Source organism: Fragaria vesca, linkage group LG5 (assembly GCF_000184155.1).
Source record: "Fragaria vesca subsp. vesca linkage group LG5, FraVesHawaii_1.0, whole genome shotgun sequence".
Classification (NCBI taxonomy): Eukaryota; Viridiplantae; Streptophyta; class Magnoliopsida; order Rosales; family Rosaceae; genus Fragaria; species Fragaria vesca.
In genome coordinates, this window is record NC_020495.1 from 20,052,885 (window position 1) to 20,073,007 (window position 20,123).

The 20,123-nt window shown below is 38.6% G+C and overlaps 3 protein-coding genes and 1 non-coding gene across 4 annotated transcripts in view; 3 read left to right on the forward strand and 1 right to left on the reverse strand.

Annotated features, from left to right (window-relative positions):
• Window positions 1–692: 692 nt before the first annotated feature.
• Window positions 693–1,587, forward strand: LOC101308092 (isoflavone reductase homolog). The gene is made up of 2 exons (XM_004300113.1): window positions 693–1,058; window positions 1,225–1,587. The coding sequence occupies exons 1-2, from the start codon at window positions 867–869 to the stop codon at window positions 1,243–1,245; spliced, it is 213 nt and encodes a 70-aa protein (XP_004300161.1). The 5' UTR covers window positions 693–866; the 3' UTR covers window positions 1,246–1,587.
• A 7,752-nt stretch (window positions 1,588–9,339) lies between these two features.
• LOC101308383 lies at window positions 9,340–12,392 on the forward strand. Its single transcript, XR_184725.1, has 2 exons — window positions 9,340–9,883; window positions 12,308–12,392. It is a non-coding gene; the product is annotated as an uncharacterized LOC101308383 (transcript).
• A 1,713-nt stretch (window positions 12,393–14,105) lies between these two features.
• LOC101308579 (proteasome subunit alpha type-3-like) lies at window positions 14,106–17,124 on the forward strand. Its single transcript, XM_004300114.1, has 2 exons — window positions 14,106–14,206; window positions 16,036–17,124. The coding sequence occupies exon 2, from the start codon at window positions 16,065–16,067 to the stop codon at window positions 16,812–16,814; it is 750 nt and encodes a 249-aa protein (XP_004300162.1). The 5' UTR covers window positions 14,106–14,206; window positions 16,036–16,064; the 3' UTR covers window positions 16,815–17,124.
• A 470-nt stretch (window positions 17,125–17,594) lies between these two features.
• The window catches only part of LOC101311386 (myb family transcription factor APL-like), a 4,035-nt gene continuing 1,506 nt past the window's right edge, over window positions 17,595–20,123 (reverse strand). Inside the window, exons 2-6 of the mRNA XM_004301592.1 lie at window positions 19,709–19,785; window positions 19,517–19,577; window positions 19,164–19,242; window positions 18,615–18,684; window positions 17,595–18,367 (exon numbers count right to left, since the gene is read on the reverse strand). Coding sequence (XP_004301640.1) covers window positions 17,951–18,367; window positions 18,615–18,684; window positions 19,164–19,242; window positions 19,517–19,577; window positions 19,709–19,785 — 704 coding nt within the window. The 3' untranslated portion in view covers window positions 17,595–17,950. The remainder of the gene's footprint in view (window positions 18,368–18,614; window positions 18,685–19,163; window positions 19,243–19,516; window positions 19,578–19,708; window positions 19,786–20,123) is intronic.

Below are 20,123 nucleotides of genomic sequence, written 5' to 3' on the forward strand. Positions count from 1 at the left end.
AAAAAAAACAGAGAATTCAAGGGTAAATTTGTCATTTTTTAGTCGGAGGGTAAATTAGTAATCTTAATGGCTATATATATCAATCTTAGGTCGGGATGAAAACATGAGATACCAATATGATATTTACAAAACTTGATATATCAAAGTTTATAAAAAGCAAATGTTTGTATACCATTCGGACGAATTTCTCTATACTGTCTCTATGATCCATTACTTGGCGCCCAATATCTATTGCTGTGTTGCGGGAACTGCTGCTGACACAGAGGCAGTTACCGAGATAAGCTCACGGCTGCAGTTTCACCGTTATTATCAAATTATCAAGGTTCTACTGTATAATGTATTAAATAATAATGAAGATAAATTACTATGTATAAGACCAAACTGAGAAATGACCGACGAAATTATCATATTATGGTGGAATTGATCATGACGTACGATGGTCCCATTACTCACCAGATTTGTGTTGATTTTCAGAGATGAGCAACTTCAGATTTTAGTAGGATTTGATATGTTTATATATCATGTTCCCAAAATGAAATCAAAGCTAGATCACCAACCACTCCACGTAATTACTGAAATTAGTAAAATATATATACAGAACACCAACCATTTCCTCTCTGATATCTTCATCTATATTAAGTGTGTCACTGTGTCTGATCGAGTTGGTTCTGATTATATATGTACCAAATATTGGAAGCTAGGCATAGAAAATGGCAACTACAAAGAGCAAGGTTCTTGTGGTTGGTGGAACACTGGTTACATGGGGGGGAGGATTGTCAAGACAAGCCTAGCTAGCAGCAGGCCACCCAACTTATGTTCTTCAAAGGCCGGCATCGGAGATTGGCATCGACGTTAAGAAGCTACAAATGCTGTTCTCGTTTGAGAAGCAAGGGGCTCACCTCGTCGAGGGTTTGTTTTCAGATTTCCAGAGCCTCGTCAACGCTGTCAAGCTAGGTGACGTGGTCATATGCACATTGTCGGGGACGCATTTCCGGAGTCACAACATTATGTTGCAGCTCAAGCTTGTAGAAGCCATTAAAGAAGCTGGAAATGTTAAGGTTATAAATCAAGGTTTATTTTCTCAATTAAATTTCTCTGGAGGGAAATTTGAATTTGTACCTGAAACATCACCTGGTATTTGGTCCCCTCTAATGTTATTGGTCCAAGTGTTTTTATCTTATTCATTGCTTAGTCTATTTATTTACTTTTACTTTTTTTTTTCAGCCCCTGCTGGTCCCCACATGAATTTACGTAATATGATTGGGTGTTAACTGGGGACTTTGTGAGAGCAGGAGGCTACTGCCTCTTCACGACCATCTTCAAACTCATTGGAGCAAGAGGCAATGCCAAGGTAAGAGCCTGTTGCTTGTTAGCTTCACTTGTTGGCACCACCGAATCTGCTTCACCTGTTTGCACCACCGAATCTGCTTCATCTGTTGGCATCACAGATTCAGCTTCTAACTCCACTTCATCCTCAAGAATCATATCAAGGCAAAGGGTTTGTGCGGGTCCTGAGCTAGGGCAAGTAGTGCCCTTCTCTACATTGGCATGTTCCAAACTAAGTTCCCCTGCAGATGAGTCCGCTTCTTCTTGAAATAATTTCTTCTTCAGAATAATTAGGCGCCTAGCCTTTGATAGAGTCGCACCCGCACCGAAAGGCAAGCTGGTAGGGTTAGGGAGTCCTCCTTGAAACCGAAAATTTGTTTCCATGAGATTTCCCAGTCCTCCCACAGGTGTAACTTTCAAAGAAGGTATTTGCAAACCCGGAGCTTTTGGGATTTGCTTTCCCAACGGGCAACGATCCTCAACATGATAAATCAGATTACAATGTTCACAAATTGATGCCATGTTTTCATAGAAAAAGTGAATTTCCTTCTCCACATTGACATCCAATTGCAGCTTCTTTTTCAGAAAGAAAGGCTGTGCAATATCATGAGCAACAAAAACCCTAGCCTTCTTTGTATTACGAAACAATTTATGGTCAGTGTCGATGTACTTACCGGCCACAGGAGTGATGTCTTTGATCATAGGTTTAGTGGAGTACAAAGGAGGGATTTGGAGGATGCGCACCCAAAAGTACAGCAATGTCATCGGGATCTCATCAAAGGGTGCGATCCCATCATACTCTTGTAAAACAACCGGAGCGTGATGAAAATTCCAAGGTCCTCCCCAAATCACTCTGTTCCGATCCTTCTTGAGGTCAAAACTGAGAAGAAAGAGATTCTCTTCACAGGATTGAATGGTGAATTTTCCTTCAAGCACCCAGACATCTCGAAAAAAGCTTTTCAGAGCCGAGAGCTTTGCAGGGTTTGTTGCCAAAGGGCGCGCCAGCAGGTAGGATTGCGTGCCTCTGTGCTTGGCTCCTGAGCGAGAGAGATCAATAGTTGACGGCAGAGAGAAAAACTCTTGCCTTAGGGTTTTTAATACTAAGAGATCTTGTACTCTAGTGAATGAAAGTAAGGCTTCCATGTAAGAGGTGCAAGGTTTGACTTATTCTTCTTATTATATAGTAGAATAAAATTGTGAGGGCACACATGAGGAATTATGCAGCATCACATAAAGGGCAAAAACGTTAGCACACTGTTTACTTGAACAACACTTGGTGAACAGTGCCGGTCTCGACAACGTTTAGTATATTGTAAATGAGCTACATATAATAGTTTTTTTTAGAGGAATGACGTACCGATTTATATTAAATAAACAAGGAAATTACAAATACATGACTTAGCTCAGAGGGACCACATAAGAATCAAGCCATGAGGCTGTCTTAAGACAACCAATTGCAATCACCAAAAACAAGTTCAAAGTATACCTCAGAGGGGTCATGTAAGAATTAAGCCATGAGGCTATTTTAAGACAACCAATTGCAATCACCAAAAACAAATCCAAAGTTAACGAGAAAAACTGAAGAAAAAATAATTCAAACTAGAAAAAAACAACAAATGCTAGTATACTAACTTATTAGAGAATGTAACTCTAGGGTAGCCCTATATATAAAGAATCCCTAGAGTCCACAGTAGCATAAGTGTCCTCCACACTCAAGACAACACCGAACGAACCTTCACCCGTTTCCAATGAACGTCGAGTAGAGATTGACATTTCTTCGTCTTCTTCAAACCTGCAGTCGCAAGCTTCCATGGACAAACATCTTCCATCTTCAATTTGTTCTTTAATCCAACCAGACATCCCACCTTACGCTTTTTTGGAGGGGAGACTTGGAGTGTCCCTGCATAGTGAGGCAGTGACAATTTTGGCACGAAACTGACTTCAAACTAATTGACCAAGGGAACAAGACATTTTGCTTGTACTCTTTTTCCAAAAGAAAACTCCATGAAATGAGCTTTGCGCTTCACCCGAAGGAGCAAGAATAATGACATCTGGTCTCAATTGACACACGGTGGTGTGCAATAGTGTTCCAGCGCTTGGTCAATTCAGCAGCTGATAACCCAAAATGCGAGAATGTCAAAGTCCGGGGGGGGGGGGGGGGCGGGCAAAATGGTCCACCAGCCTTGCCTGCATATTTGGATTCACCACCAAAATTAACCCTAGGACCCATAAAAGGTAGGGTTAGGGTTTGATACTGCACCCTAGGACCCATGAAGTTAGGGTTATGGCTTGGTACCAAAACCCTAGGCCCCATGAAGTGATTAGGGCTAGGGTTTACCTATGGCACCACCACCGCCACTACAGATGCAATTCTTGTCCCTGAAACGTCTGGCAGACCTACACAGCCAGAAGAAGGATGCTCGAGCATCCCACATACCTTGCAAAATACAAAAACCTTCTCATACGTATCTGAAGGTGAATGTAGTCACCACTGCCTCACTGTCGATGCCAAATTCAAAATCTTACGGTATATATGCTTGCTTCGCAGGTGAGTCTAGATAGCGGAAAATACGAACTATAGCTTTCAGACCTCGCTGGATGTTGTTCTTATCCGGATAAATCACATCCTCTAACGTCGATCTGATCTTCTCCACCACCTGCTCGGTCATCAGAATAGGGGGTAATATGACAATCTCAACTCAAGTTGGGAAACCTCGTATATCAACTGTGGCCAAATCTCCTTTCCCATCATAGATATCCAAAAGAAACATGATTATACCATAGAACCAAGGGCCGCCTGTAAGAAGCTTATTTCCATCTGCCTCCCTTGAGAAAGTCAGAACGAACCGATCCCTACCTGACGAATTCAAAGGCGGCACTAGAGATCCCAAACATACGCCATCATCACCATGAAACACTTGGGGTCTAGATGCTTCCGATTCAGAAGTCGCCCCACCGCAAAAGATTACCCAGAGATAGTTGCCGATCCAGCCAGCCATACCAAAGGAGACACGGCCATTCTCTGCGATTGTTAATGCCGCTGCCCTATCCTCCACCATCTTGATCAATAGTCATGTGCTAAAGTTTTTCAGAGATAACTCAAGAGCAAAACTCTAGAGAGAACAAGAGAGACTTCTCTGTTTTACCGCATTTGATATTTTTACATACAATAGTTAATAAAATATATATTTAGATAAAAATACATTTAGCATAAAGTATTCGTAGTTTCCTGATCACAAATTTTAGTTTTCACAAGTATATGACAAAATATAACTTAATATATATTTCGTTGTTTCCGTAACAAGCTTAGGTTCTATTAAGAGCATGGTGTCACTTTATAGATGTCAGACTTATGACCTTCCAACGAGTCTTAAAACTAGAAAGTGTTCTATCTATGCAACTGTCGATTTGTGGACATTGTCTCCTCTTGGGTAATTGAATCTTCTTTGGTTCCTAATATAATTAAGTTAAAGTGGTTCTCATTGAGGTTCTTTGTGAAGTTGGTGATTTTCTTGAATTTGATTGGTATATTCAACAAAGTGATTCTCAGGAGAAGTAAGTGCTTAAACTGAGCAAGTGCGTCTAAAGTCCAAAATGTCTAAGAATTTTGAAATCTCAAACAGATACTTTGTCCTCCCCCTGAAAGTCTAAATTAGAACAGACTCACAAAATATAAGGCTGGCATTTTGTCGCAAGAAAACCGAGCCAACCGACAAACTAACCGAACCGTCAGAATCAGTAACCAACGGTGTCGGTAACTAGCATCTCGGTACGGTACTACCGTACCGCGTACTACGTACGGTATGGTACACGGTTTTGAATTCTGTATAATTATCGTATATTGTACCGTACTGTATCGACTTTTTAATAATATTTTATAAAAAATAAAATCATATAATCTTAGTCGATTGAAAGAAGAGTGTAACCGTCCAATCTAAACCCTAATACGATCTCAACTCTCATTCTCTCTTAGTCTCTCACTCTCATTCTTGATCTGATTCTCTCCCCTTCTCTCACTCTCACCCTCACCTAAATCCAAGGATTAAAATATCGGTATCGGTAGATATATCAGTCCTTTGAAAAATGGAGATTTCAGATATATCGGGGAAACCCGGGAAAAAATATCGGTATTTTGGGAAAAATTTTTTTATTCTGAAATATTTAATTTATTGGATTTATATATAAATATTACAAATATCAACTTCATCTACATCTAGAATGAGAATCTAGGTTGTTGATAAGAGTCATAAGACACACGTTGATCCACAAATGATCCACAAAAGTACAATAATCAGACCAAGACATATGACTCATATAGTACAAATTGTAGTATTGAATATGATAATCATATATGTCTTTGGAGCTGCCGACTGTTTCCCCTATAAGTGGATAGTAAGGATGAATCCAATTGGATGACTGATCATTGACTTCCGCGCATTGATTATAGCCATAAATATTATAGCCATATTGATTGTTGTCTTCTTGAGATTCATTTGAAATTCCAGTCCCACTACCTAAACTGATAGAATCAAAACTTAGCGCAACTGAAGCAACATCTTCATCATCATTTGGACCTCTAGTCCTCCTCCCATACATGATATTCTCTTGCGCTCCATACCTAGTACTTCTATAGCCATGATCACAGGAGGCATGATCGTAATTTTCTTCAGATGAAAAATTGTTCAATCCACCAACTGTAGAAGATTGTCCATATACAAACCCGGTGCCGGTATTTCCACCACCTTTTCTGCTTCCACCATCTTCATCATCATCTGAACTATCCGGAGTTGCTGTGCCGCCCCATGCATCATCATTGTCTAAATTATCTTTTGGGTTTCCAACAACTTCTTCAGATAATACCCTTTGTACGTTGATTCCATTGGCAGTTGCAGTTTCAACCACTTCAGGAGGTGGATTGCCACGGATAATTGTGTTCTGTATCTTATGTCACGGACTCACGATCTCACACTCTCACCAGTACACCTGTGTTCTCTATCTTATACTCACTCTCTTTCTTAAGTGTAAATATTCCTCCACTGTCCACTCATCTCCAAGTTTGATAATTGTGTAATAGATCGATCTGCATCCAGATATATCCACTACCAGGACAAGCACTTTAGCCGATGAAAGATTTTCGTCGGCCTGTTAGCTTAATTCGTCGGCTAAGATTTCGTCGGGAAAAAGTCGTCTGTGATGACTTTAGCCGACGAAAAAAAAATTTCGTCGGCTATAGTCCCGCAGTTTAGCCGACGAAAAACATGTCGTCGGTTTTTTTCTCAGACTTTAGCCGACGAAACAATTAAGATATTCGTCGGCTAAAGTCTGTAATAAAAAAATTTTTCCCAGACTATAGCCGACGAAATATAGTATGTTTCGTCGACTAAACCTTATAAAAAAATTTAAAAATAACTATAGCCGACGAAATATAGTCTGTTTCGTCGGCTAAACCTTAAAAAAATTTTAAAAATAACTATAGCCGACGAAATATAGTACTGTTTCGTCGGCTAAACCTTATAAAAAATTTTAAAAATAACTATAGCCGACGAAATATAGTCTGTTTCGTCGGCTAAACCTTATAAAAATTTTAAAAAATAACTATAGCCGACGAAATATACCATAATTCGTCGGCTAAACCTTAATAAAAAATTTAAAAAATAACTATAGCCGACGAAATATGCCATAATTTGTCGGCTAAACCTTATAAAAAAATTTAAAAATACTATAGCCGACGAATAAACCTTTAAATATCGTCGGCTAAAGTTACTGGTTTTTGAAAAAAAAACTGCAGAAACTTTCGGCCACCTCCAATCACCCCCAAAATTTGACAGAATCTTCTTCTCAACATTTCGAACAACTTTCTAGAAGAAGTCGAAGCCCAATTCTAAGCCTAAACAGGTCAATTGAATCAAAATATAAAAATCCCCAATTTTAAACCCTAAAAACTTCAAATCTTCGATTCTCCTCACACATACCGAATCGAGCTACCAAATTCTAGGGGAATGTAGTACTAATAAAACTCAACTTATCCATATATAGAACTCACCAAATGGTGACCTGAGAGGAAGGAGAAATTCGATCGACACCGAATCCGAACCGGCGGAGTTTTGGAGCTCGATTTATCTCTCACGGCGGCGTCACTCAATGCACCACCTGTCCAGCAATGAAGTAGAGACGACGGCGAAGCTTTTAGGATAAGTGTGGCGGTCTCTGTGGCTTGACGGCGGAGCTAGCCGAGAAGAAAATCTGGCAGGCGAAATAGACTTCTTACCATCCACCTTCGGTAATATAAAGAACTTTAGCCGACGAAATTCTTTATTTTCGTCGACTAAACTCTTTTGAAAATTTTTTTTGGTTGACCGCCAAAAAATTTTGGTTGAAAATTTTGAAAACTTTTCGACTTTAGCCGACGACTTTTCATATATTTTCGTCGGCTAAAGTCCTTTGAAAATTTTCCTCCAAATTTGGTTTACCGCCCAAAAATTTTTGACCTTAGCCGACGACTTTTTTAATATCTCGTCGGCTAAAGTCTATAAATTCACGAAAACGCTCATATCTCCCTCTATATTACGTAGTTTGGTCAAACCTTCCACACGAAAAACTTTCACGTAGATGAGACGCAACCGCCTATATAAAAATTTTGAGACATTTGTCATCCGACGATAGGGCTCCCCATAGGAAATAATAACGGTAAATAGGGTTGACCGCTACTATCGGCACCGAGACTTTACCCGATTTAAGTGATTTTTGAACCATAGCCGTATTTCACCATTCTGAACACATCTTATTTCACGAGATTTTTGATAATTTTGCTTCCTATATAGAGTTGGTTCACAAAGTTGTATAACCTACTAAACAAGTTATACAACATTAGTAGACACGTTGTGATTCCGATGACTAAAATTCACAAACCAAAATTCGACCGTCAGATATGATCATTATGATGAAAGATGTCTATGGTAAAAAATTCAACTGGATCCGACAACGTTAAGGACTCGATCGAAACGGTTAACCCTAATCCATCATCACTTATCACACGAAAACGCTCATATCTCCTTTTATATTACGTGGTTTGGTCAAACCTTCCACACAAAAAACTCTCACGTAGATGAGACACAACTGCCCATATAAAAATTTTGAGACATTTACCTTCCGACGATAGGGCTCCCCATAGGGAATAATAACGGTAAATAGTAGACACGTTGTGATTCCGATGACTAAAATTTACAAACCATAATTCGACCGTCCGATATGATCATTATGACGAAAGATGTCTATGGTAAAAAATTCAACTGGATTCGAAAACGTTAAGGGCTCGATCGAAACGGTCAACTCTAATCGGAAATAAGAAAACTGCATTTTGAAGCCCTAAATGGACTCGGATGGCCAAAAAGGCCTATACATCATAGCATTAGCAATGAGTTTGACTCGTAGGGCCGTTACGCTTCCGGAAAGGTATCACAATAGTCAATCGGACACCAAAAACCAAATCTGCAGCATAGTGAATAATAAGGGTAAATTGCATTGACCGCAACTATTGGCACCGAGACTTTACCAGAATACCGTGATTTTTCAACTGTAGACATATTTCACCATTCTGGTCATATCTTATTTCACGACTTTTTTGCGTTTGAAGGTTCTACGTATAGTTTTTTTTTTCCTAGATGAGTTGTTGTCCACATTTGCAAATATAAGGCACTTTAGCCGACGAAATTATATTTTTCGTCGGCTAAACTTTTAAAAATTTCGTCGGCTAAAGTTCACAGACTATAGCCGACGAAAAAAATTATTCAGACGACGAAATTTTAATTTCGTCGGCTAAAGTTGACCATAGCCAACGAAAATTTTTAATTAGCCGACGAAAGGAAATTTCGTCAGCTAAAGTCCACTTTAGCCGACGAAAAAATAATTCGTCGGCTTGGTTTTTTTATTTTCGTCGGCTAAAGTCTTTCTTCTGGTAGTGATCTCGAAAGGAATCATGCTCTTCTCGAGAGTCGAGAGTCGAGACCACCACTCTTCATTGGGAACCTCGAGGGAATTACTTATTTTCTGGATAACATTTCAATTTTTTACAGATATTTTTTTAAATATGTCGGTGATATATCAAAAATATCATAAATGTTGGAGATATTCCCTAAATATCGGTGATATTTGACGATATTTCCTAAATATCGGAGAAATATCGTAGATACGGTGGAAGATAAGATATTGACCCCTATAAATATGTCGGTCATTCGAAAAAGAGAGACATCGAAGGATATATCAGATATATCGCAGAGATTTTAATCCTTGCCTAAACCCTAAATCCCAAATCAAAATTCTCTCTCAGATCGCATCTCTCTTATTCTCTCGTCCTCTCTCAGTCCGCATCTCTATAATTCTCTCATCCTCTTATTCCTTTGATTCATTCCGAGCTAACGAGCTCATCGCATCTCTCTGATTCTCTCTACTCATCTCTCTCTGGGCCTCTGATTCGAAGCAGATTGGTCGCCAAAGGGTTAGGATGAGCGGCAACGCAATTGGTAGGGGTACAATAGGAAAGGGGTGCAAGCTAGACAAGGTCTGAGTCCATTTCATCTCTCTCTATTCTTTAATTTCATTTTGATTTGTTGATTTGTTCTTGTTGATTGCGAGCTTGAAGTTGAATCCTTTTTTTTTCTTTGTTTGTTTGTACTTCATAGTGGATATAGCAGTGTCACAAATTCAGAGTAATTAGACTAGTAGCTCATCTCCATCTGTTTAATCAAACGTAAATGCAAAGATTACTGCATCATTACACACATCGACAATAGGACGTCCCCCTGAACCTCAACGCCTTTAACCTTTCCCTGAATCTCAACCTTAATCTCAACCTGAACTTATACCTGACCTCGACCACAAACACAAAGCTCACAACCTCAATCTTCTTGTGGGTAGAAAAGAAAATAACTAGCCAACAAAAGTCCTCATTGGAATACTTTACTAGATGTATTACACACATCGCCAATAGGACTCTCCCTGAACCTCAACGCCCTTAACCTTTCCTTGAATCTCAATCTTAATCTCAACCTGAACCTATACCTGACCTCGACCACAAACACAAAGCTCACAACCTCAATCTTCTTGTGGACAGAAAAGAAAAGAACCAGCCAACAAAAATCCTCATTGAAATACTTTACTAGATGTAAGTTCCCAAACTCAGGAGGAAATCGATCCGGAGTGGTGCACTTGCAACATTTATGATGAGGAAGTGTTGTGTGCAGTTAAGAGGAATGAAACAAGCTCAATGTGGTCTCATGTAAACAAGAGATATGTTGGAATTTTGCCATGAATTAGAACCAGAGTGACCGATATTAAATAGAAAGTAGGTTGCCAAGGGTGTGTTGGATAAGTTCAATCATGAGAAGGTGTTTTTGTTGAGTGGCTTGAAGGCAGCAGACACAAGGATATTGATCACCACGGACACTTGGACATCGATACAAAACATCAACTACATGATTCTTACAGCTCCTTTTATGGACGTTGACTGTAAATTGCACAAAAGAATCATAAACTTTTGTCCAATTGTTAGTCATATAGGTGTAGATATTGGCAGAGTTGTGGAGCAATGTTTGAGGCAATGGGAGATCTCAAAAGTCTTTACCATCACTATCGACAATGCATATGCTAATGATGTGGCAGTGCAATACATGAAAAGAATGTTAAGGGGCTACAAGACTTTGATGTTTGATGGGGAATATTTGCATTTACGATGTGCTTGTCATATTATTAACTTAATAGTTAAGGATGGTTTAAAGGAGTTAAAGAATGAGATTGCAACGATATGGAATTGTGCAAATTATGTGAGGAGTTCATTTGCGAGGGTTGACAAGTTTAGGGAAATTGCTGTTTTGGAGCAATGCAGGGCTAATGCCAATGTTCTATTAGATGTAATAACAAGATGGAATAACACTTTTCTTATGTTGCAGCTACTTTTAAGTATGAAGTTGTGTTTGGGAGGATGGCAGAAGAAGATGGTTCATTTAAAAGTTATTTTGAGGACTAGGTTTGACAACCGGGTTATGATGACTGGAGGAATGCAAAAGCCTTCTGTGTTTTTTTTAAGACATGTTATGAAGCTACTTTGAGGCTTAGTGCATGGAAAACAGTGACTGCAAACATCTTATTTGTTGAGATGATTACATTGCAGACTGAGATTGACAAGGCTTGTGAGACTTCTGATGATGTTTTGAAGAGGGTTGCTGCTTCTACGAAGGCCAAGTTTAAAAAGTATTGGGGTAGTTTTTAGGTTGTGAACTAGGTGATCATGATAGCTAATGTTTTGGACCTAAGATACAAGTTGCAGTGGGCTAAAGTGACAATGAGAAAAGTTAAAGCAAGTGTCGTGGTAACTGGATCGATAGAAAGTGACTTGAAGAAGATATAGATGTATGAAGAATATAGAGGTGAAGACACAAATGAGATGGCTGAGCAGACTTTTGGTAATGGTTTAGAAATGGAAGCAGATGATTTGGATGGCCTCGATGAGGTTAGCAGGGAGATAGCAAGGGAGAAGGTGGCTGAGCAATCTCTATGTATAAGAAATGAAGTTGATCAGTACTTATTCGATAGATATGTCAGCATCTTCTCCAAGAGTTTTGAAATTACAAAGTGGTGGAAAGGCAATAAGGCAACCTCTCTAGTGCTATAAAAGCTGGCCAAGAATATATTTGTTATTCTTTGCTCAACAGTGGCCTTTGAAAAAATGCATTTAGTATAGGATCAAGAGTTGTCGATCCTGTTAGAGCATCATTGACACCAAAAATAGTAGAGGCTCTGGTGTGCACAAGTGATTGGTTAAAATCTGATCCACCTAACCTATACAAGGATCCCACTAAAGATGAGCTCGCCATTTATACTAAGTTGGCGGAGATTGAGAGTGGTACTTATTAGAAAACATTATGAATTTGCTATGACAAATTAGACTTTAATTTTTTTAACCATGTGAATTTTATTTATTTTGCAGAAAATGGTTTCAATTAAGGACTGGAGGCAACAACAACCCCAATAGAGCTTACTGGAAGCTCTGGACAAAATGTGTAGCAACAGGCCAACAGGCCAGTAGTGTGTTTGGAATCCAAGGTTTCTGAATTTGTCATCACTGTTTTGGTTTTTTTTTTTTTTGTTAAGACTTTAAACTCTTTCAGTCTTTACTATTTCAGACTTTAATTTCTATTTCAAACTTTACTGTTTCAGTAAGTTGTATATTGTTGTAATTCACTAATGCTTGTGCCTTGTGAGTTGTGACTTGTGTTTTATGAATTATGACTTGAAGTTTCACTATTTCAGGGTGTTGTGTATTTGTTTCAAGGTTTGGTATTGTCAGTTGTCAATGTTGTGCATTTTACTGATTTTAGAGTTGTGTTTGTGCATTTGTTTAAGGGTTTGGTCTTTAGTGCATTGTTGTTAGGCTTTTATTTCTTTAGGGTTAGTAACTTAGTATTAGAATATGCAGCTGCAGTTAGGCACTTAGGCTGATAGGGTGTGTTGGTGTCACTTGTGTGCACTATGCTAGACTGTTAGTGTTTCTGCATAATCCCGGAGACTATGTAGAATCACTGTGGAATTCGAACAATAAAAAATCATGAGCAAGAGACAAGGACATATAGTGGTTCACCATGCCATCGGAGGACATGGCTACGTCCACTTACGAATCAACTATCATGGCCAATAGGCCTTTGGGGAGTGAGTAGGGATCCATCCATGATGGAGTGGGTAGGGATTCATCTATCTATCCATCCTTTCTACATATGGGAAGTCTTCCTTTTATAGCTAAGGAAGATTCCCTCTTATTATATGTTTCCAATGTGGGACAAACTATACATAATTATTATCATGGTGTCTTTTTATGGAGCTTAGAGGAACACCTTCCCGATGTGGTACCGATGATCTTTCACCATGACGAGGTAGGATATACATCGTATCTATAAGTTTCATGACTGGTCTATGGGCGGGGAATGTAGTTCCCAACTACCGACTACAGTTAGTGTGCAGCAGATGTGTGATCATTTAGACTGTTGTTAGTGCTACTGTGTGTCTAAGTATTTTAGTTTGTTGCTTATGAAGTGTGAACTAGTTTGAGTGATTCAATTTTTATTTTTTATTTTTTATTTTTTAGTGTGAATACAGTTATATGCAAGTTACTGTGACTCTGGATTTTGGCATTTCTGTTTGAATTTTGTGGCTTTGTGCCTTTGTAACTTTGTTGATTGTGAGACACTGAGACTGAGTTTGTGGATTTGTAATTTTGTTACTTGGGTTGGAATTTAACATTTGAAACACAGTAAAATGTTTGGTTTCTACCGTGTTTGAATCACTATTTTGCTGTTGTTGCTTATTTTTTTGTCTAGGCCTGTTTTTCATTAAAAAAAAGTGACAGATTCAAAAGCCTAATAAGATTCGGTTCTAAGCCCAACCGTACCGTTACCGACCGAAAATTCGGTTACCGAACTCTCGGGATATTGACTATTTCGACCGGTATTGGTATCAAAATTTGCCTACTGTACGGTTTACGGTTTGGGACTAAAAAGTCGGTTATCGTACCGGTTCCAACCCTAACAGAATCCTTGCCTTAGGCTCTTCACTGTTGAAGATCAATAATGAAAAAAACAGAGTTTCAAAGATCAAAAGAGAAAAAAAATTGCAAAAACGAAAAGTTTTCTTAAACAATAAGCCAAGGGTATATGTGATAATTGTAGTACATATAGGGGTCAAATTGCAATATACCCAACTCTACTAAAAGCAAAGACCGGAGCTCACATCCTCCCCAATTTACTGAATTCTCTTCCTCACTAGTTTTCTTCTTCTCTACGACGCCTCACAATCGTCCGCCTCCGGCCACAAACCAAGTTGCCCGCCGCCTCCGGTACGGTTTCTGATCTCTCATTCCCTCTCCGCTTCAGTTTTCCAAAACCCTAACACCCACACCACCTCAACTTTCATCTCCTTTCAATCGATGTAGTTTTATTGTAATTTTCTTCTTCCGATCGATTCATGACTGCAGCTTGTTTGATATCTGCCTCGATTTCGTTTTGGTTTTTGGTTGTTGTTAGTGTATAGCTCGATCTCTGTTTGAAATAGGTTGTAGTGTGAAGTTTGGTAATCGATTTTGGGTACTGATTTTACTGAGGAGTGAGGACTAGTTTGTGTATGATCTACCATGGAGATTTATTGCAGTAGCTTCTAATGTATATACTGTTGCTTTGAGGATTCTCATGATATGTCAATAGTTGATTTAAATTCAAAAGAGTTGGGCCTAATTTTTGCTGCTTCTTGTGTATATGGTTGTTTTGTTTGAGGTATTCTTTTTGTTGTTTCGATGCAGGACAAAGGGGAGTAGTTTGTAGAAAGGTTTTGTTGTTTGATTTAGGCCTTGTACTGATGCTAAATTGTTGGTTGATGGGGGTTATGGAAGACTAGCATCGCACCACTAGGTTTTTACAGGTTGATAGACTTAGGGTTAGGTTTCTCTCACAAATTTAGAGAGAATCGTAAGCTGCAATTTCTTAGTGCAAGGCGTGGGAGGAAACTAGCAGACGAGGAAATTTAACAGTACAGCCATTATTTAATTTAACATTGCTAAGCCCGTTTGAGCAAGCTATCACGTAAAGCCTATTATTATTTAGCGAGTACTTTTTGCATCGTGTATAGCAATCGGTCCTAGAATGCTCTTTACTAACTTGATTAGAATTCACATGACGTGGTGTTTGTTTTTGTTGTTCTTTTGGGGGTTTGGGGTGTCTCCTTCATCTGCCTTCAGATTGATAGCAGTCCGAATTGATTTATGTCTTTTGTGCAATTTCTATGTTCTTAGGAATTAGTCTTTCATCTTATCGTGGTATAATTGATTGAAGTTTTGATCTTTACCGTAAGCTATTCCGTTGTAATTGTAAGGGAATGTGCAGGAGTAATAAGAGTTCCTATTTTTCACTTCCATCCACTGGGGTCTTTCATGTTGTCTTGGTATAATTTATTATCATTGTGATCTGTTTTCTAAGCTATTCCATTGGTATGTGGAAGAGTAATAAGAGTTTTCCATTGATCACTTCCATCTTGATTTTAACACCATTTAGAACCATAAACTCTGAAATTCGGTTTGAGTATTTCCATTTTAAGCTTGGTTCATGGTATTTTAGCGAACTAGAACCCCTGATGTATGCCAGTTGGAAATTTTTTGTTGTTTGAAAACCTAAAGCTCTTTGGAGATACAGTAAGAAACCTTCCCAGTTTATATGTTAGTTTAGCCAAAAGATGTAACTTTCTTTAGATGGGAAACCAGTGTATCGTATTACTAAGACTACGTGCAAAATTTTAGCTCTCACTTTTTTCCATACGGTTTCCAAAACCTTTACAAATGATTTTTATAAATCTGTCCAGCTTTTGAAGAATTTGCTCAAAAAATAAACCGACTTTGTTTGTGTTGGTTAGTCTAAAGTTACTTGACCAGCAGAAGGTTACCCTGTTGTTCTAACTAAAACTCGTATAACTGATTCGACTGTATCTAAGATATAATGTGCCAAATGCTAATTTGGTACACAGAATGTAGATTTGGGTTAGCAAACCAGAAAACTATAGTTTTTTTATGGTTGGCTTAGCTTGCTTTTCTTTCTCTAACTGAACCATATAGATATAATTTGGAAGTTCCTGTTTTTGTTTTGTTTTCTTTTGGGGTTTTTATAGCCTGCCTATTTGTAGTTTTGTAGTTGACAAACACCCAGAAGAAGATGGCTAGCATAGGAACAGGCTACGATCTCTCAGTCACCACATTTTCTCCTGATGGCCGTGTCTTCCAGATTGAATACGCTACCAAAGCCGTTGACAACTCTGGGACTGTAATTGGGATCAAATGCAAGGATGGAGTTGTTATGGGTGTGGAAAAGCTCATAGCATCAAAGATGATGCTGCCTGGTTCCAACAGGAGAATCCATTCTGTTGATCGCCACTCTGGCATGGCAGTGGCAGGATTAGCAGCTGATGGCAGGCAGATTGTTGCCAGGACAAAGTCTGAAGCTACCAACTATGAAAATGTCTATGGTGAACAGATTCCTATCAAGGAACTTGCTGATCGTGTTGCCAGTTATGTGCATCTGTGCACACTATATTGGTGGCTCAGACCTTTTGGATGCGGGATCATCCTTGGAGGTTATGACAGAGATGGGCCGCAATTGTACATGGTTGAACCTTCTGGTGTTTCTTACAAGTATTTTGGTGCAGCAATTGGGAAGGGAAGGCAATCTGCTAAAACTGAGATTGAAAAGTTGAAGCTTTCAGAATTGACTTGTCGGCAAGGTGTTATTGAAGTAGCCAAGATCATTTATGGAATACATGATGAGGCGAAGGACAAGGACTTTGAATTGGAAATGAGCTGGGTATGTGATGAATCGAACCATCAGCATCAGAAGGTTCCAGATGCACTTCTAGAGGAAGCAAAGGCAGCGGCAAGAGCAGCATTGGAAGAAATGGATGCAGATTAATTGAAGCTGGAGGATATTTGGGAGAACAGAGTTTACCTTCCAAAATAAACAAATCTTCGTCGTGTTTTCTTTGTTCTGATGAACTTGGCTTTGCTGTTCCTTTCTATTTACTTTCAGGTTATCGGGCTTTTAGATACTTATGCACCATTAAGTAGTTTCGTTTAGTTTCATCTATGAAATTGTTATCGACACAGTGAAAATGTCATCCGGCACTTTTTCTATTTGTGATTTAATCGTTTTATGGCATACTGAAACTAGCCCTTGATTGAATGACAGAAGTTTCTCCTCAACGTTTGCTCGAGACTTGGTGACTTCCAACCAACTGGTTTGTGCAGTCGATGGAAGAAAATATGATAGTAGATCTGCTTGATATATTTGCATATCCCATTTTTGGTGGGAAATGATATCTGTAGTCCAAGTTCAGGAGGGAAGATGGTACGTTTTGTGGTGGGAATTGATATCTGTAGTGCACGTTCAGGAGGGAAATGGCTACTTCAGTCCCTTGATGGCGGAGCTCCGCCGGTCACAAACGAGGTCAGTAACACAAGGGAAAATGGGCACGCTGCAGGGGTACTGTACAAACTGACCATTATCAAATCCCAAAGGTCTTGACATTAGCCCACTGGGTTAAGAATAGACTCAATCGAAGAAGAAAACATGAAATGAGAAGCAACATGAAAATGAAAAATGCCAATCCATGGGGTCAAACTGAAAACCAAAGTTATATTTCAAACCAACTAGACTTTCCATCAGCCTTCCTACTCCACCAAAACCAGGACATAAAGGCATAAAATTATTGTACTCCAGAGTCCACACAGAAGGCTTTGTAAACAATTCAATGTAAATGTTGGCAACGACATAAAAGTTACTAGTCTAATTTCGAAAAAAGGTACAGTTTAGTGGCACACAATGTGTAACGAAAACGAATCTATATATGCAGAATCTGTGCTCTGATGTTGGTATATTATACTCCCATTAAAATGTATAGTAAGATCTCAGATTAAACCATAAAGTACAACCACAATGGAGTGACAACAACTGCACCATTTTGCCTTTTCTTTTGTGTTAACAAAATATAAGCACCCCTGTACTATAGGATAGAATATAAACAGCAACAAAGTGTTACATGCTTGCCATCAAAGTGAACTATCTTGTAACCGAAAGCATCTTGGTTCGAATTCATTTCCATTTGAACCAACGTAATCATAGCTACCTTTAGTATTTAAGTCAAAGTGTATAGAACCCCTCTCAACCTTAAGCTTTGAATCTTTATTTTCTTCTGCAATATTCCCCTCCTCATAAATCTGGAAGGTTGGACCATTGCTCTTCTTATAAGCCTCATTCATCTCTAACATGCTTACTCTTCTCTCTTCTTCGCTCATATTCTCCATGAAGTTTGATAGAGCCAAATTGAAGTCTGTCAATTGTGCTCTTGTGGTTTCTGCAGTAATCGGCCCCTTCATGTCAACAGAGAGACCCTTTTGAGCTTTCTCTAATATAGCTTGTAAGTACTTCCCTTGGGCTTCTATTCTCATTTGCAACTTCTTTTGAACCTAATAAAATATGGCAAAATTAGATATAGTACACGGGATGCAGTCAACTAGTTGTACTCGACAACTATTATTCTCATTCCCAATTTACCATTCTGCATTAAGATTTCATATGCTTTAGAGCACTCATGAAAATGAGTCCATGATGATAAAGCACGATTTTGATTAGCACCGATCATTAATAATTGAGCACGAAAAACATAAGCTAGTGAACTGTTTGACCATGTATTGTAATGGCAAAACAACGTACCTCAAGTTGCTCTTGCAATTTGTTCTGTACTTCAATCTGGCACTTGATTGCCTCCGAAAGTGGAATTGTTCTGTTTTGAGTTTTACTATTGATCAGTATCCAGGTTGGGGTAAAATAAGAAATCACACAAATCCAAACTAGCTAAGAACATTGACAAGGGACTAATTGTAGTTTGACTTTGTTAGCCATCTTCCTGGAAGTTGCAAGTAAAAATGAAACTGTTATTGCTATTTAGGTTACTAGGACACCTCTTATTTCTATTAAAGGAACATATTCTCTACTAGGGAAAATGTTGTCTAAACAAAGGGGCAATAATTTAAGTTTATTTGATAGCAAGATTCGAGAAGTAGGAAACGCAGTTGACAAGCACCAGTTCAAGTTCAGCTCTCATCTATGTAAACATTTTAACTCTGGCTCTCATCTATCTATATAAAGTAAGCACATCAGCTGACAGCGAAATATGAAAAAACAGTTGGATACTAATTATTGAGTATATAAAAGCCAAGAGTAAGTTTTTGTCGTTGACAAGTACCAATTTCATATACGTACCCTTGTTCTGAGTTACCTCTCGAGGATTTGGTGGTAGACTCTGTCGAATGATGATTACTAAAATGTACAAATGAATCCCCTAAATGTGTACAAGGAGAAGGCATAGTGTAAGAGTTCCAAGGCCAAACACATAGATCAAAAGACACAGAATATATATGGACAGAAGAACAATAAGATAGATGAGCACTTCATGAGTTCTGAACAGAAATATTGTTGCCACTTTATAAATGCCAACAGAATCCTTCAATAGCCTATTGACAATAGGGATAACTAGTTTTGTGAAAATATTTTCCAAATCAGCCGGTCAGTTTGCTACGGTGTTTAATGTGTTTCAAGAATTATAAAGAGCTCACCGTTGTTCTCTCTGCCTTGTTCTGAAGAGTTTTGCTTCCGAGTTTGCTGTCCAAGTCTATACTTCTGCATAATGACTAGTTTAGCTATGCATCCACTAATGCATCAGATCACCAGTGTGATTGAAAGAAGCAAACACCAGATAGGGAGGGGATTCAGAAACGAGGAAAGGAAACTAGGAGGCGAGGGTATACCTGCAAATGGCTTTTCAAATGGTACAATGTCAATCCCTTCAAGCCCATTAGCCTCAACACGGATTTGGGAGTCGCTTCTGAAAACAGAAATGCTCTTCAAAATTATATTAGGCGTATCAGAAAGTTGAAAGGACCCCCATGTATCTGCCTTATGCTGTTTACAATTTGCATGCTCATAAGATTGCTATACTGAGGAAAATTCTTAATTTGAGTAGAATTCTTGCAAATTTAGACTAAGAACACCAAACCTACAAACTCTCAAAGTTTTATAATTCTATAGCTAGTACGATTTGTTGTGTTTATCGTAAGTTGCTTCGGTAGTGTTCATTTTTATAATGTGTGTAGTCTCTGAACAATAATATTATATATATATATATATATATATATATACACAATGCTGATAAGGTGCGGACGT